The sequence below is a fragment of the Etheostoma cragini genome, chromosome 5 (genome assembly GCF_013103735.1).
Source record: "Etheostoma cragini isolate CJK2018 chromosome 5, CSU_Ecrag_1.0, whole genome shotgun sequence".
Taxonomy (NCBI): Eukaryota; Metazoa; Chordata; class Actinopteri; order Perciformes; family Percidae; genus Etheostoma; species Etheostoma cragini.
Window position 1 is genome coordinate 1,621,802 of NC_048411.1, and position 17,200 is coordinate 1,639,001.

Here is a 17,200-nt window from a genome sequence, read left to right on the forward strand (position 1 = left end):
CTGTTTTTACAGGCGGGCGCGTCCACATGTCGCATTTGTCTCTATTTCCTTTGGCGGTAAGACAAGAGAAATCCATTTTACTCGTTGCAGACACGGCATCATTAGTTAAGAGCTCTTAAAGCCGGGGAGCCACTTTGATGTGGTGGAGTGTGTTTTACGAAAATTAGCAGTGCTCTCAGTGCGGTGGCAGAAACTTCATGGAGCTGAAACGATAAAAAAATATAGAAGAGACAGTGACACAGTGACGGTGAAGAATCTCTCTGTGTGTAGACCTGCAAACTTTAGAGTAGTGAAAAAGATGTCAAGATATGCAACAAGGTGGGCCACATGGTAAGCTGTCAGCATCAAATATACTTAAAGTACCAAAAGTACTCATTATGCAAAATATAATTATTGATGCATTAATGCCGGACTCGCACTTGAGACCGGACTCAACTCGCTTTTCTGTTGTCTCGGACTCGTTGGTATTTGGACTTGGACGTGTCTCACACTCCGCCATTGGACTCGCCAAATATTCTGGTTGGTCTCGACCAAGTTGAGCACTATATGCTTTTGTTTTAAAGTAACTTCCTTCAAAACAAAACCATTGATGAAGCGTGTCCTGGTATTGGACTTGTTCTGGACTAAACTAAGGTGGACTTGTCTACAGCCCTGCATTAATCGGACCATCACTTTAGTGTTGCAGCTGCTAACAGTGGAGCTAATTTGAATATATCCCCTATCATGATTTATTTATTGATTACATTTTGCATTGTTAATCTAATTCTGCAACTAGTAACTAAAGCTGATAGATGAATATAGTGGAGTAAAAAGTACCATATCTGCCTCTGAGATGAAGGGGAGTACGAATGTAAAGTAGCAGAAAACAGAAATGCTCAAGTAAAGTACAAGCACCTCAAATTAATTACAGTAATTGAGTACGTGTAATTAGTTAGTTTTCCGCCACTGAGTTGAAAAATACCATGAAGTTGGCTAATGCTAGCTAGTTTAGCTAATATTACAAATCAGGAAGGCGGCCTTAAACAGCCTGTGCTTCATTACGTTGCATTGTGCTGGGAGTCAGCGGCTGCTGTGGCATTTTATTTGCTCAGGCTGCACGTAATCAAAGTCTCGCATGCCTTGGGCGATCATTCTGGCGTAATTCACTTTGCACTGAGCAAATAAAATGGCGCACTGTAGCCTCCAAACATGATTAACAATGCACGTTAGTGTTCACCAGGAAAAGAAAAGCTAGACGCAGTCACCATGGTCAAGGGTAGAGGATGTAGCAGACGAGATCAAAGTTCTGATTGGCCCATGGAAATGCCACAGAAATGGAAAACTAGGCTATTGATTGGACAATGCACTAAGGTTGATGCTAGCCTGAATTAGAGACTAGAAGAGAGAGGGACAGACAGACAGACAGAAAGAGGAGGAGAGAGGTAAAGAAAAGAGAAAGACAGAGGGAGAGAGGGAGATGGAGAGATATGGATGCCGTGGCTACAACAATCAGCGTCTGTGCACCATTTATTTGGCAGCAGATTAGAGTGACATGCCACATCTAACAGCGTTGACGATTACTGCACGCAATTTTCAACAGCCCCCCCAACCCCCCACCCCCATTGCCGCCCCCCCGCCCTTATCCGTGCCCCCCTGCTTCTCTGTGCTTGTCGTATATCCCTGTCAGAGCTGTCAACCGGCTTTGCTCTTTTATCTGACAAGCCCGCCCCTTCCTCCTGACTTTTTCATTAAAAGACAGCCTTTTACACAAATTCAAGAGAAACAGTACGAGAGGAAGAGGGGTGACAGTGCACAAGAGACATAAGAGGATGAAGATGAGAAAAATTAGACTAGATGATTTTTCCATCAGCTGAATTTTCAATTGGAATGCTGAATAGCTTAAAACAATGTATTTAATAAGTCCATTAAAATCCTTTTCCTTCCATCATTTTACCCCTGCTGGATAAAGAGCTGCACATTTTCCTTCCTCTTCCTTTTTCTCTCTCTCTCCCCCCTCATCCTCCTGCTGCTTTCGTCAGCTAAATGAACAGTCTGATTGAATTTCGGTAGTTTTGGGAGGTCTGCTTGACAGGCATTAGTTAGGAAGCATATTTCTACATTCATTTAAAATGAGCCGCTTGGGATTTTGCATGAATTCTCATTACTTCCTCTGTATCTAAATTGCATTATTTCATCCCTCACGCTGAACCAATGCCTGGCCTCCATTTGCCTTTGCCACCTACTCATCCTCTAAATGGGCTGGCATATGGATGCCAGCGCTGCGATAATTGGAACAGTTGCTTTAACTCATTCCATTCTGGGGTCGGTGAGATCAACCCACACCTGGCTGAACTGCATTAGGTCATATCTACATTTAACCGTGCCATGCTTTAAATAATGCCAGGCCAACAAGGTGATGCTGTGTGACCGGCCTAATCATTTCTTGTCTATGTGCTGTCAGCCAGCCAGTCTTATCCCCGCCAACACACAGGGGATTTATGAGGTGATAGCTGAAAACAGCAGGAGCTACTGCGCCAGCTGCTGTCTGATCTCTGCCTCGATGTTGCCGTCGCCCGACCGCTCTCTATACTCCACCTCAGGGATCCCCTGCCTTGGCCTGTGAAAGTGGATAACCTGGCTTGCGGTAGGAGGTCTGGGAGAAAGGGGAAAGGTCTTGTCCATGGACTCACCTCGCTGAGCTGCTCCTTGGAGTTGCTCCTGTGCGGGCGGCTGAGCTCCTGCACCGTCTCATCCTCGCTGAGTTTGACCGGACGTAGCACTAAAGGTTTTATCTGCAGGGGACACAAGAAAGAAAGAGGACATCTTCAAATTATGTCCTTAGGTCACGATCCAAACCACTAACAAACAATCTACCCTGAGAGGCAGTTACTTTTCAGACATTTGAGAGGCATAAAGCATAATCCTAAAAGCCACTCTGATATAACTGTGAATCACTGTGTGAGTGGCTCATTACTTTCGAAAAATGGCAAGAAGAAAGATTTACGTTTTTCATTTCATGTTAAATAGGGACAGATGCTTAGACATAGACATTTGTGCAACAAATCTCCAATGTACAGAATCCCAGCATTTATAGATATTGCTCGTTTCTAATGCCCGTCCCTAGAAGAGCTTTTAAACAGTCATGACAACAAACATCATAAAAATCATAAAGCACATAAACATACAAGACACCTACATCTGGATCCAACCCCCATTAAATATCCAGAATGATGCCATCTTATTTTCTGTCACTCACTTGGATTAGATATCTATGCATCTAACAATACAGCATAAAACAATGGCTTCAACTGACTTTCAATGGGCCATGGTCCTTCTATTCTTAACCTGAGGGAAATGCAAAATGGGTTTGGTGACTCCCAGCTCTGTGTCAGTTTGTGCTTTGGCTAAATGCAAAGCAGAACTGGCTGTAGCAAAAACACCTGCAACCCCAAACCTCAACCCTCTATTGCTAGTCAAACCAGCCAGCAACAGGAACACAGCAGCAACAATGTCTTTATCCCAACTATGGCAAATTCAGCTGAGTAATTTTTGTTTTAGCAATTTTGTAAAATTTACCATGACCTCCACCAATTTTCCTAACTGTGTTTTGCACATACAATAATGTCAGTATGCTCATATGACACAAACATACATACACACTCAAGGGTCTGGTAGGCAACTAGCTACAAGTTGTTTATTATGTGCTAACCATTTCAGAGAAAATTATTACTGCTGTCATGAAAAAGTAAAAATAAAAATAAAAAGCTAATACTGGCCAAAAATATTAGCCATCAGAAGCTTAAATGCACAAATGCCAGTATTTGTTTTCAGCCAGCGTCATCAGGCTAACGCTAATACAAACCTGGATGGCTTGGTTTATTGCAGCCCATAGACACCCACAGTTGGCATGCATTCAAATTCCCAGCCAGATGGGAGGTTGGCGAGCTCAGCAAGGAAGACTTTGTGCTGGTGCTGCACCAGCCAATCACAATGTCCCGAGCTGCTCCCCCACCTTGGAGTACAGTGGCGATGGCTGCGGGGTGTAAACCATTTGACTAGCAGTTTGCATGTAGCAGCTCCCCTGGTGGCACACACGGTGGCTGGCCCCGTTCTCCTGATCTCCACTGTAATTTAAGCAGATCACTGCTACAATTAACCTTTCCCTGTAAATATCAATTATGGCCCCCGGCCGGGCCAGGATTAAAAGGGTCATCAGCTAATCTGACAGGTCCTGTACGATACCACCTGGCTGGGAAAGAGGGAGGGAGGGAAGGCGGCAGAGAGAGAAAGAGAGAGAGAAAGAGAGAGAGAGAGAGAGAGAGTGTTTGTCTACCCTCGTCCCCACCAGCTCACATGCCAAGTAGACACAATTCCCTTTTAATTACCCTGCCTCCACCAGGGCAAGCATGCTGATGGCCAAGGGGCATTAGCAGTGCGCTGAGGTCAACAGTGACAGTACGGGTGGGGTGGGGTGAGTGTGGCGCAGAGGAGGAGGGAGCTGCCGCCAAGCAATCAGGGTGTAGAGATGGAAGCAAGAGAAACCTGGCAGGTGGGCCTAATCAGGTTTGACTTCCACCTCCACCCGCCTCTCCCTCTGCCTCTCTCGCTCGACTAGCTGTCAGCCTAATCACTGCTTGAATCTTAAAATAGATGGTGGCCTTTTTGATTTCCTTCTCTCAAGGAGAGCACAAAGAGAGCAATCCTCCTTGGCAGGCAGGCAGGCAGGCGGGCATGGAGGCAGAGACAGAGCGTTAAGGTACAGTTGGCGTCACGTCGCCGTCAAGTACAGCCGTTGATTACTTTGTTTACCCAGCATCAGTGTTGCTGACAAATTCCTCAAGGCGACCAAAGTGTTTCCGTCTTCTCCGGGGCCTGCGGCGTCATTACCCAGTCAGCAATCAACTTGGCTATTGATCAGAGCACAGCGTCTAATTAGCCGCCTAGGTTAATGATGAAGCGTGCAAGGACCATTCCCTGAGCCGCTGTTCAACGGGACAGGAGAGCAATTGATCTAGGCAGGAATTCTCCAACTCTGACAAAAGATTGGCAACGCTGACTGCCTGTGATTAAGGCAGGGACTAATTTCCTGTCTGGGGAGGTGTTTAATTGGCCCTAAGCTCCCAACTGTACAGCTTTCATGTGTTGTTTTTTCTTTCTTTGTGTGTACTCATTAATGTTAAAGGACAAGTTAGTGAGCTTGAGGGTGGGGCTACCGATCTCTACTGAGATGTGATTGGTTGCAAGTGGCGACACAGTTCAAGGTTATAATGCCTTTCCACTATGCTTGAGTTCATTTTCTGCTGGAGGAGTTCTGGGCCACACGGCTGTTTTAAGGAGTTGTAGTTTTTTTCTTTTCTTTTTTTTAAGTTTGTTAACATTGGAGGTTTGACCCATGCAGTCTTGGGACAAGGTTAATTAGGTTGAAGCAGCAAGTGAATGTGGTTAATCTGTGAGTGTGAGAGTGTGTGTGTGTGTGTGTGTGTGGGGACAGAGGTAGAAAAACATAGCTAAGTAAGGGCCTGTGTTTTACATGAATAATGTACTGAAAATTAGCTCCATTAGTCTCGGTATTGAACATGTCTGCAGTTCCTCTCTGGAGGCTGCCGCTCTGTGCTCTTTAATTATCTTCAAAGGGCCCTCTAGCATCTTAATTCCCCCCCAAGTTGAATAGCACTGACTTGGGTCTGCTCATGTACACTACTCTAACCCTGGGTGAAGTCACACAGCCCGCCTGCTTAGAAAGGGCTAGTCAAGGCATCGATGAGACACCAGTGGTTCACATGGGTTCATGCTAGGCTTGGCTTACTCTCTTTTTATTTTCACACTTCCTCACAGTGTCGATCAATCTGCAGCCTGTCAGCAGGGTGCTGGCTAGAGGCTGGCGGGTGATGCTTTGTTGTCTTGCTCCTTTGATCCAGCCTCCTTCACCTTGTAGGGGGGTTTTGGGAGGCAACGGATGGCTGCGCAGTCTCCCACATTTCTCCTCCTTGAATAAGAGAAGCTGTTAGTCCTGACCTCACTTTTCCTCTCCTTGCTCCAGCTCCTCTCACTCCGCCTCATCTCTCCCTAGCCTGCCGTCACCTGTCAACAGCGTTCAGGGAGGCTGTGCCTCAGCCTTGTCCCAGTGTCAATCCTCATTACCCTGGGATCTTGGACCTTGCCCCCTTGCCCGCCCCTTGATTTCAAGCTGACTTGATGCTCTTCTCCTCCGCACTACCACGCTCAAATCTGCTCTCCGGGCTTCCCACGCACGTAGAGGAGACGAGGGCAATGCAGGGAGAGGGAGGGCTGAAGAGGACGGATACAGATCCTTCCTCTAATTTGTTCTGAAAAGTGTCCTGCGCAAAGGACCCTCACCCCCATTAACCTAGCGACAGGCTGCTACCGCTGCTCAGGGAGGCATCAGCAGTGTGTGTATGTATGTGTGTGTGTGTGTGTGAGTGGGGCCTTGTGGTGAGGCGGGCAAAGGCACCTCGGCGCTCAGTGCTGGGCTCCGGCACCGGCTCAATCTATCGGCTCATTATCCCCCCCGCCCAGCCTGGGGTGCAGACAAGTGCACTTTAGGGCCACAGGCCAAATTGATTCATCTGCCTTCATTTTCTTCAGGCTCAGAAGTGGCAGCTGCTCGGAGGCAGGGGGAAGGAGCTATAAGATGGGGAAAGAGGGAAGGAGACAAAGAGAGGGTCTGGAATAGGGTGAGATGAAGGAGGGAGGCATCAAGAAAAAGAGGGGTTCCTGGCTTTGTTCCTCATCCATGTCCCATTTCACTTTTTCTCCCTCTTCTCCCTCTCTCTCTCTCTCACACACACACACACACACACACACACACACACACTTAACAGCACAACCAACACCTCCCTCCCTTGAAAACGCTATAAAGACATGCACTCACTCCCCCACCAAGTCCCAAGTTGGAAATTAGCCCAAGGACAAGCGAGTGGATTTACTACAGGGAGAGCAAATGGATTTTTGCTTTTATTTTGACGAGTCCCAGTGTATCCATTAAGCCTTTTAATCATACATTATTCATTGAGCTCGCCTTATAATAAATGACCACATAAAAGAGGTACATATATTATACAAGGCCTACAATGCCCCCATAACTCTCTCTCCTAGTGCACTCAGAACATTCACATTTGTAAGCGGGTTCACAATTAGGAGCCTGTAAAATCTCTGCAAGATGGCGTTTTTATTCCTAGCAATGGCACCAGGACAGGACAAGAGCTGGCAGATTAAAAGCAACACTTGCGTACAAATGGGTACGTAACAAATATATTAGACGGGGGGACCTATTGTCGGTTTGGCATGTGTCCTGTGCACAACATAGCCGTGTACAATGCTACACGGTGTAAAGCTAACTGGGGTGGCCAGCGCGACCGCCCAACACTGTAACAAAGCACTCAACCTGAAAGCGAAGCCGCTTAACAGGCCTGATTCCCAGCCAACGGAGACCTCAAGAGAGCCTGGGTGTCCCGCAGGGCCCTGTCTGGAACAGATGAACTGGGGAGAGGAGCGGTCCCTGTGGGCCCCGGGTCTCTCCAATCACTCTCACCATATGCCCCCTGGGGGAGTGAGGGAACAAGGCAAGAGAAGAGGAAGGGGTGGGGGGAGGGGGGGTGCACCTGCTCCCAAATTCGATCCCGTCCTTCAGCACCTGTCCCGGGGGTTCACTGACAACCACAACCAACACACACACCTGTCAAATAGGAACATAGGAACAGTATCTGCCCTGCACTGATAAGCACAAGGCCTTAAAGCAGAAACGCCCCCCCCCCGCCTTGACTCCCACTACCAGGCAAGCATTTCTCAGAGCTACCAACAACATTTAGGCCGATGATGTCAAAATGGTAATAATGTTATTGGAAGGAAAGCATGAGATCTGCGTTTTGCTCTTCATTGCTGGAGCCAGCATTATGCAGATCTTCCTCCTCTCTTGATGCTCTGCAAGAAATGCACAGCTTTGATTTCTGTGTACACTATTAGAGTTGAAAGCAGTGAGTGCATTTTGCAAAAGACTTATGCATGCCAACAAGAAAAATTCAAATGGTGTTCACTCTGGAAGTTGTACTTGTACTCGACATGATTATGATTATTTGCAAGTCAGAGTTCACTTTGGCTTTCAAAAAAAGAGGGCACATTCACACATCAGGTTGTGGTACATCGGTGGTACACACTGGAAATGCACATTTGCACTTGGTGGTCAGCAAATCATTTTGGAGACTGAGAGATGATTTATTTATTCATTCATTTTCAAGTGTGCGCTGCAGTACCTCTCAATGCTTTAATTATTTCAGCAGACCAGTTGTATTTTCAAGGTATTGAGGGGTGGCAAAAAAGGCAAATACGTGTATCTTCTCAACCCCTAAATAGCTGCTGCAGTGTTAACCTTAAAAAAAAAAAAGTGTTACGTGGATGTTAATTTCAAATGACTTGATTATGCATAATAGCACTTTGCGCAGGACTAAAACCACATTCTTTCATAACAAAGGTTGTTTAACACAACTCGAGGACCTCATTGGAATTCCATAGCCATTACAGAGACGTGCCACTGATGTGAACTTTATCAAAGATAGTAAATATGGTTGCTTTATAGAAATAATTGAATTATATTAGTTTACTGGGTAAGGTCCCAATGAGTGACTGCTGCTGTATGGAGCTCCCTATCATTGCCACCATTCCAAATAAGCTTATATTTAATCAGGTTAGAAGTAATTACAATGATGGAGCAAAGTAAAATACTTCCAAATAATTTAGTCTTTCAAGAAATATCAAAGCATCAAGATGGAACTAAATAATTCAAACTGAACTATGGCTTTTTTTAAATGACAGAAGCAAAACTTTAAAGCGCCCTTTTCTGCTCATTATCAGGTTTTTAATAGTATTTTGAGGTTGGACCAGATTAGGTTTACATGGTTTCATTTTCAAAGAACACCATATCTTTGTTGTACTGCACATTGCTACAGGTCCTGTTTTCTCCATGTGTGTTTAGGTCTCTGTTTTAGCTCCAGAGTGAGACATCTTACTTATTTTAGCTCTAGAGTGAGACATCTCACTTTTTTCCTATCTTTGTTGGGAGCTGCACATGCTCAGTAGCTCGGTAAGATCCCATCAGCTAGATAAGTCTTTCTCCAGCTTTGTCCCAATCCTGCCTTGGACTTTGGTCAGTCCAAGGCAGGATTAGATGGGAGACTTCTTCTAGACCAGGGACACTTGTGGAATACCTGCAGAACAGGGACAGGAAGTAGAACGGGGACAGGAAGTAGTTCTTTTGGAGATTCTGGTCAACTAGTGGCTGTTGGAGCAGTGATTTGCCATTGAGAACGAGCTAGCATGCTACGGTTAGCCACCTCGTCTCTAGTGACGTAGGAAGCCGTGCAGATGTTGACCAGCTCACCTGGAGACTGAAGACAGAGGACACTCAGACACCGGATCTCACTCAAAACAGCATGGAGAGTTTGTTTTTTTCAAATGTAAATGCGTTTTGGAAGCACCAGAGACACTAAATAACACCCCAAATCCAAGAAAAAGTGATTATTTTCTTAATACATAATTCATAGCACTTTAACTACATTACTGATTTTGCAATGTCTGAAAGTGGTAGATAAAATGTGCGCCCTACATGCAGGTTAAAGTGTTGTGCACTGCTCACAGCCATACAACTCCAGGTATGCTGCATCAATCACAGATTCTGCAACAGTCTTGATTGGAAAGGCTTTATCAGTTATGACTCTTAACTCCATAACCCTTAAATGGACAGGGATAACGCTGGCGTAAACACTCTTATCAGCTGATAAGAATCTGTTGCTGGGACAGATCAGCAGTCCAGACAGCTTTCGAAAGGACTGACTACACAAAGAGATTTTCACAACTTCAACTCAAAAGTTGGCTAAATATCAAAGAGAATACTGGTCTCTGCAAATAATCAGAAAATCCAGATTATGTAAAACAAAAAAACAACCTGTAAGGTATAAGAATAAAAACAAATATTTAGTTTCACACATCATGTTGGTATGAATGATGATAAGGAACGACTTCCTTACATTATAATTTTCTTAAACCTTTGCTTTGATAATGTACACAATGTACATTTACACTACAAATGATTGTATTTATTGATCCCATTCACTACTGTGTACCACTGATCCATGTACTAAAGACTCCAGTTGTGCCCAACTGCTGTAATACTATTAATTATTTTTTAACACTTAAAAGTGATCTTATTAGCAGTCGAAGGAATAACAGTTTTTGGAAGTGCAACATTCACACTCTCTCCTGCGACTACACTTGATAACTTTTTCACCCTCACACGTACTTTAAAAAATGTTTAATTTCCTCTAATGTAATCTGAAATAATTATCAGCTCAAGACGACGTACAAGCCGCAAAAAGGCCCCTTTAACAAGTCCACCAAACGCACACCCCTTAAAAAGTAGCTATCATTCACCGTGACATAATTAAAACACTGAAGATGAGATTGTGGGGTAAAGGAAATGAGCAAGTGATTAAAAAAATGCTAGATGAAGAACTATCTGAAACTTCCAATCGGTCTCGCTTTAGACTGTGTTCTTCAATCAGGTAGGAAAATGGCTCTTTAATGGAATGTCTGAGTAAAATCGTGCCGTGTTTCCTAATCAATATGCTATTGCTTTATTATTTCTTTAAATTATGGCTTATAGGATTTATTTACTTTGGTTTTTAAAGAATTGTGCGTAGCTACTGTATGTGTACTGCCCAGAATAAACATGCCAGAGCTTTCCAATGGACTGTTTCTAAATGATCTCAGACATTTCCTTTTATTTAGTTTCTAGTCTTGCATTACCAGACCTTCTTCAACAGCGCTGCGAAGGAGGGTCTTTTCATTGGCATTTCTTTAAACCAATCACAATCATCTTGGACGACGCTAAGCGCCGGACGGAGCCCCGGTGCATCTGCAAAATAGCTTCTGGAAGGGACTTATTTTGGTGGAACGTGTGTACGTCCAAAAGTTTTTTTAGTTGTCAACAGAAAACTCTGATTGGGTAGATAGTCTAGCTAGCTGTCTGGATTCACCCTGTGGAGACCTGAGGACCAGGTAACCATAGTCCTCAGATCAGCCAGATAGTCTAGCTAGCTGTCTGGATTTACCCTGCAGAGATCTGAGGACCAGGTAACCATAGTCCTCAGATTGGACAGATAGTCTAGCTAGCTGTCTGGATTTACCCTGCAGAGATCTGAGGAGGTGGAACACAGGCACTACCAGGACCTATACATATGCATTATGTATGGAGCGATGTCAGAGGGAGGGGGCTGCCCATGGTTAGTTGCCCAAATGCATTGCTTAAGTGCACCTCAGCAGCGCCGAGGTGCTACCTTTCCAGCTACTCCATGCTTGATCCATGCAGGGACTCAAACCACCAACCCTCCAATTCCCAAGCCAAGTCCACGACTGAGCTACTGTCGCCCACCATCTGTAATATAATGAAACTGTCTGATAGCTTTAGCCATGCCAACCTATCTATCAGGATCTAGTTAGCATGAGCAACGTTAGCCAAGACAGCTCCTGAAGACAACCGCAGTAACTTGTTCAACAGAACAACAATAAAAAGAGATCAGTGGGCACCCAATGTGCTAAATTAGCTGCTAGTTCACTATGAAACAAAGTGAAAGTAAGGCCCCTCATCCACACCCTCAAGCATCACAGACCTGGGGCCCCTTGGGCAGGGGTCAGCTGTACCCTTTGACCCCCCTCTGGTAGCAGGCCTGGTTCAGAATGTTGTTTTCCATGCTAACAAGAAAAGAATTTTAGGTTAAACACTAAATTCAATTTTACACTTTCCTTGCAAAGAATGGTAAAATAAGAATAATATTCTATATAGGTTGTACAAGTATGGACAGCTCGTACCCTAAAATGGATGTATCAACCTCGGCGATAGTGTAGAGTAGTGATTGAACTCCGGACTGCATGCTACAGTCATCCGTAAGACTTATTAGTGAGGAGGTGAAAATGGGGAGATTTTATGAGACAGGAACAGAAAGGAGGAGTCTGATGGTCTGGCCGAGGAGTCAGGAGGTAGTTTGCAGTCAGAGAGTGAGAACTAGAGACAGCCAGAGTGCTTTGGGCTTTTTAATAGGAAGCAGATGCAACACATGTAATGAATCAGCTTCGGCTCAACGCGGCTTCCCTCTGATGTCTGAGCACCCGTCCTGCCCTTGAAAAACTTCTGGGACGTTATCTCATGCCTGCACAGCACACACTGCCAGTGAATTTCAGAGTAAGTGTTATGTGTTTGGTAAAGGAGGGGAGGGAGAGGTAGGGGAGTTGAAGTGTGTGTGCTGGCATATACAATATATATATATATATATATATATATATACAGTATATATTTATTCCAGCACATACACACAGAGATTAATGCATACAGCATACCAATGCATGCTGAATGTGCTACAATACTTTGATACATTACTTGGGTGTGCCTTTGCATATACTACACATACTGTATACATACTAATAATGGCTGCATTCCATTTATGTGTTTCAGTTCATATTTCCAGTCTATGGTTAAAGTCTTGGTCCTGGTTTTCAGCATGCTGGCTAATATTATAATAATAATAGTTCCACCTGTGCTTTTACTGTTTTGAAAAGTCAAAATACATGCTGTGAAAAAAGCATCTACTGAAATGGGAATTGTCTAAACTTTCTGTACACTACTTCATTTTGTGGGAAAAATGATTCCATGTAGTACTTCATGTAAATAGCGTAGAGTATCCTCGCTGCATACCAGCTAACTCACTACAACCAGCTGACACGTGGCCACGACCACGCTATGACGCACGGCAGAATCCGGAAGTACAAGCAAAACAGTGTAGTACACGAGCATAATTTAATAATATAATGTCTCATTTTCCCAATTGTGTAGTTTTTTCTGATGTATTATGTTGTTTTCAGCGTATGTTACTTAAATTTACAAAATTGTGAATAAAAACACAAGGGAGAAAATAATCACATGTACAGATGAATGTATCTTCAACAACCATCTGCAATCAACATGTCTAATTTTGTAATTTTCCTTTTAATGGTAACATTATTTGAAGGGGAGATCATGTACTGACTTGACACTGTCGTAACCCTGACATTACACCTGTCATGACATAAATGACACTGACTGATAACAGTTCTAAACATATGCAAATACTTTATGACAGGTGTAATGTCATGGTTATGACAGTGGCATGTCAGTCTTCTGAACAGCCCTTCAAAGCAGATTTTTCCTCTCCAAAAAGAAAACCCCTCCATAATGTCCAATATTATGTTCTAGACGCAGTGTGGATTAAAAGCCATATTATGGCGGAGGTGAAATTGCAAATTATGGTTGCGTTCCCTCCAAAAGAATTTAAAAGTCAATGTGACTACCAAACACAAAAAGTAAATCAGATGGTTTACATATGCAAGTGCAACGTAACAATCACCCAAATCATAGTAATGAGCACAGGCAAACTGTCTTGGCACAGTTGTCCTCCTCACAATCCCTGCTAGCCAAGTCCCTTTCCCCAAGCACAGGATCATTGCTCTTTTGACTTGCAGCAAATTGTTAGATTGGTAGCGCATCACACTGCCGTCACAGTGGCTTTTATCTATCTCCATATGCAGGCCTGCATAAGGAATGTTTTAAATCCCTTTAATCCCAGATGCAGAAAGGATTCAGCTCGCGCACCTGACATGCAGAAATATGAAGGCTGCTGAGAATAATGGGAGGTCAGGAGAGACAGTGAAAGACAGAAAGGGAAAATACAGGAGAAAGACAGAATGGAAGAGACGGAAGGTGGGGTGGAACGATTGATTCATTCTCACTCACAAGACTGCAATGTGCTTACTTAAAGGAGTTTGCCCATGTCAGATATGGAAGAAATGAAGCAAGGATAGTTGGAACATTCAGAAGAGGAGAGGAGACGGAAGGAGAGAAAATAAACTATGCGGGAGGCCTCCTCCCTGTCATTTTGGGTGTTTGGCTGTGACATCTGCCTCTTTGCTGTCATTTCCATCTCTCCAGCTTGGACCAGATGAGGTAGGCAGGTGGAGGAGATCAAGGTGGAGAAAGAGGAGGAGGGGTTGAAGGGAGGAGAAGAGCAGATAAGATGAGAGGATTCTACAGCTTTGGGTTGGTATGGAAATCAGGTCTTTGTATAAAAAAAAAAACGAAAAAAATAAATAAAAAAAAAACGATGAAAAGCAGATGGAATCAGCCGTTGACATGGCAGCATCCAGCCTTGGGAGCGCAGATCTACTGCTTGTGCAATTACACGGCTGCATTTGCATCTATATGATCCCTCAAAACGCTGTCATGTGTGGAGATTTGAGCCTCGCTATCTGCCATTGCCTGTGCAGTATTATGTGTGCACCATGTGGGCGTGTGCGCTAACATATACACAACATTTGTTGAGCTGACAGACGCTGATGGTCTTAATGTACAGTACGCTACATACAATGAGGATGCAGTTGGTAGAAGAGGATCATGTCCATTGTGTTAATGGGGATAATAGTAATTGAATAAGCGTATGGGCGAATTCACTGTTGATTCTAATTGGTAAGGCCCCTCAGATAAAGCTGCCTCCTGTATCCCCCCCAATGAATGGGAACACATGGAATAGTCCAGGGGATAAACAAAGTCCAATGGTAGATATGGGGCACTTCAATGTACAAGTTAACGTGACTTAATTGGCTTAATCTCCGATGAGTAGGCCAATTCTTGTGGGACTGAGTGATGCCACTTGCTGTTTCCCACCTTAATGATATTGTGCTATTAGAATGATACGTTAAAGTAATAATCCCCAAGAATTTTACTTAAATATATTTCTTGTTAAGTCACTATCTATCATCAAATGAGGTAACAGTGATTAAGCCCACGGTCAACGAATAAAAGCCTTTGCATTTTTGCAGTATTAAGAACCGACAGCACTGCCACTACTGAAAGTGCAAATTTCTAGTTAGACAATTGCAAAAGACAAAAATGTAATTGTTAATTTTTTTTCCCTGGGTGAACCAAAAATCTGCCAAGGAGAATTGGCGACTGCTGAAGTTGAAACATGTAAACAATTTTACACATCTGTCTTGTGTCTGACAAATTTTGGTTAATTTATTTTAAAACTCTTAGCCCTGAAGATTTTGAGAAGTTTGACAACAACCTCAACATGGAAAAATACTTTGTACTCCATTCTGATTTGTTAAAGGCTACCCACTTTTTTCTTCAACACAGCACAGGCTACCTTAAAATTTTACTATGGTCATCACATCTTATTTTAAGGACATGACGAAAACCAAAGATGACCCAAATTCATCATGCGCTGTCTCACTGTTGTGTTTACCTCTGCATGCGCTCGCCATGCCCTTGTTTCAGCATGTATGCGTTACAGTGTGCAACGACTTCTGGCACCCAGGAAAACGCCCTGCTGTCTTCATGTATAAGGGGTTTGTTTGGTCTTATGTGTGAGTTGGTGAGAGTATGTACACACATACAGCCACTTTGGCAGCAACACACTATATGAGTAACGTATACTCACAAAGTCACAGTTGTAGAAAACACAATATCTACAGCTTGGAAAAGACTGCCACAGGCTCACAGCAGATAAACTATCTAGCAGAAAAAGGATGAGGATGAGTGTGGAAAGGGAGGTCAGCGGTGAATGTGGAAATGACAGGAGGATATTGGGAGGCTAATTGTCTGGAGGAGCGGCCCGGGCAACCTTGGCAGGGTGAGAAGTCAGGGGCTTTGGCCTCCCAGGGCACAGCACTGCCAGGGTAATTGTGCCACGATCTTGACCTCGCATTGCTTAAACTCACCCTCCATTCTTTCTCTCTCCATCACTCTCTCTTTCCCTCGCTGAAGCTGAAAAGGAGCTGGGATCTGCTCTCCACTCTAATGATGTCAGCTCCCCAGAGGAGGGGTCTGTCTGCTGAATCTCAACAGCTAGCATTCAAAGGCTGGGCCTGGCCCAGGAGCTGGGAAGGAGGCCTGGACTAATGGTGGAGGAGAATATGTTCACCGCAACCCAAACAACCAGCGCTCCTAAAGGAGGCCACGAAGATCCTGATCCTCTCGCTCTGCTACTGTTAATAAAGGCTCGCAAACAGTCAAAACACACACTCAGGGAGGTAGCCGGAATCAGGATAAATTCATCATCCAAATATAAGAAAAGAATGTGCATATTAAAGATTAGCACGCCAATTTGCAGCATTAAACGGCAACTTAGCTATTATCTAAGAGCACCACTTAGTTTGGGGAATCCTCCAGAATGAAACCGATCTCAAGAGTCCTAATTACTTTAAAAAATCTGAACTTTTTGTTTTCTGAACAAATTGGTCCGTTATGTTTATCTCTCTATTGATTCAGCTTTACTTCTATTTGACATGGTTACAACTGCCTGTTGACCATACAATACTCATAATTCTGAAAAGAAAAACATGTGTTAATCAAGGATGCACGAGAGGACCAGGGGTCAGACTCAAACTCACTGTGGACTGAGCTCAGTAAATGGGGTGCAACAATTTCTTTATTTGGCATTTCTGTGCAAATAAATAAGTGATAATAAAAGATACATAGTAACTTCTCTCAAAATGCATGTCCACTGCTATGCTGATGACACAACAGTGTACAATTATTATCCCAGCCTGAACTTAAACGCATGATTATTGAAAATAAACACGTTGGTCCGACATTTGAACTACATAAGGCCAAAAGAATAGTTCCAGAGGTAGAACAAAGGAATGTAAATGGGAATGTGTATGGACCAAAACAAACGCCACTAGCAATGTGATATATTATCATGTACATGCGGCTACTGCAATATGTATAAACAATTGTCTCACATACGCTGGAGTGTGATCGATCTGCCCCAAGGCCTTTCTGGTGCTGTTGAACTAGGATTATCTTTTATTCAAATCACAGCTAACCCCACATGCCAGCTGGCCAGGCCTCTATCTATAGAGACCACATTTAGTCTTAAATCAATACCAAAGCCGTGGTGATAGGAAAGGGCTGAATGACAAAAAAAAAGGAGGTCTAATTCTGCTTGACATTTACCTGGGCTGTGCTAAGTCAACAATCAAGCAACCCTGGCTTACTGCTGTAACACAGCCAAGTCACAGGACTAATACAGGCACTCACCCGACAGATGACTATGAATATGATTTTTTCTGAGTCCACTACTGATGGTTTATGCATTCAAGATGCACCAGGACTTTCTTG

At 43.8% G+C, this 17,200-nt stretch overlaps 1 protein-coding gene across 13 annotated transcripts in view; it reads right to left on the bottom strand.

Annotated features, from left to right (window-relative positions):
* The window catches only part of fbrsl1 (fibrosin-like 1), a 294,241-nt gene that overhangs the window by 154,661 nt on the left and 122,380 nt on the right, over nt 1-17,200 (bottom strand). For all 13 annotated transcript variants that reach the window (XM_034870770.1, XM_034870778.1, XM_034870772.1 and 10 more), the window contains one exon: nt 2,670-2,771. In XM_034870770.1, the coding sequence (XP_034726661.1) occupies nt 2,670-2,771 (102 nt within the window). The remainder of the gene's footprint in view (nt 1-2,669; nt 2,772-17,200) is intronic.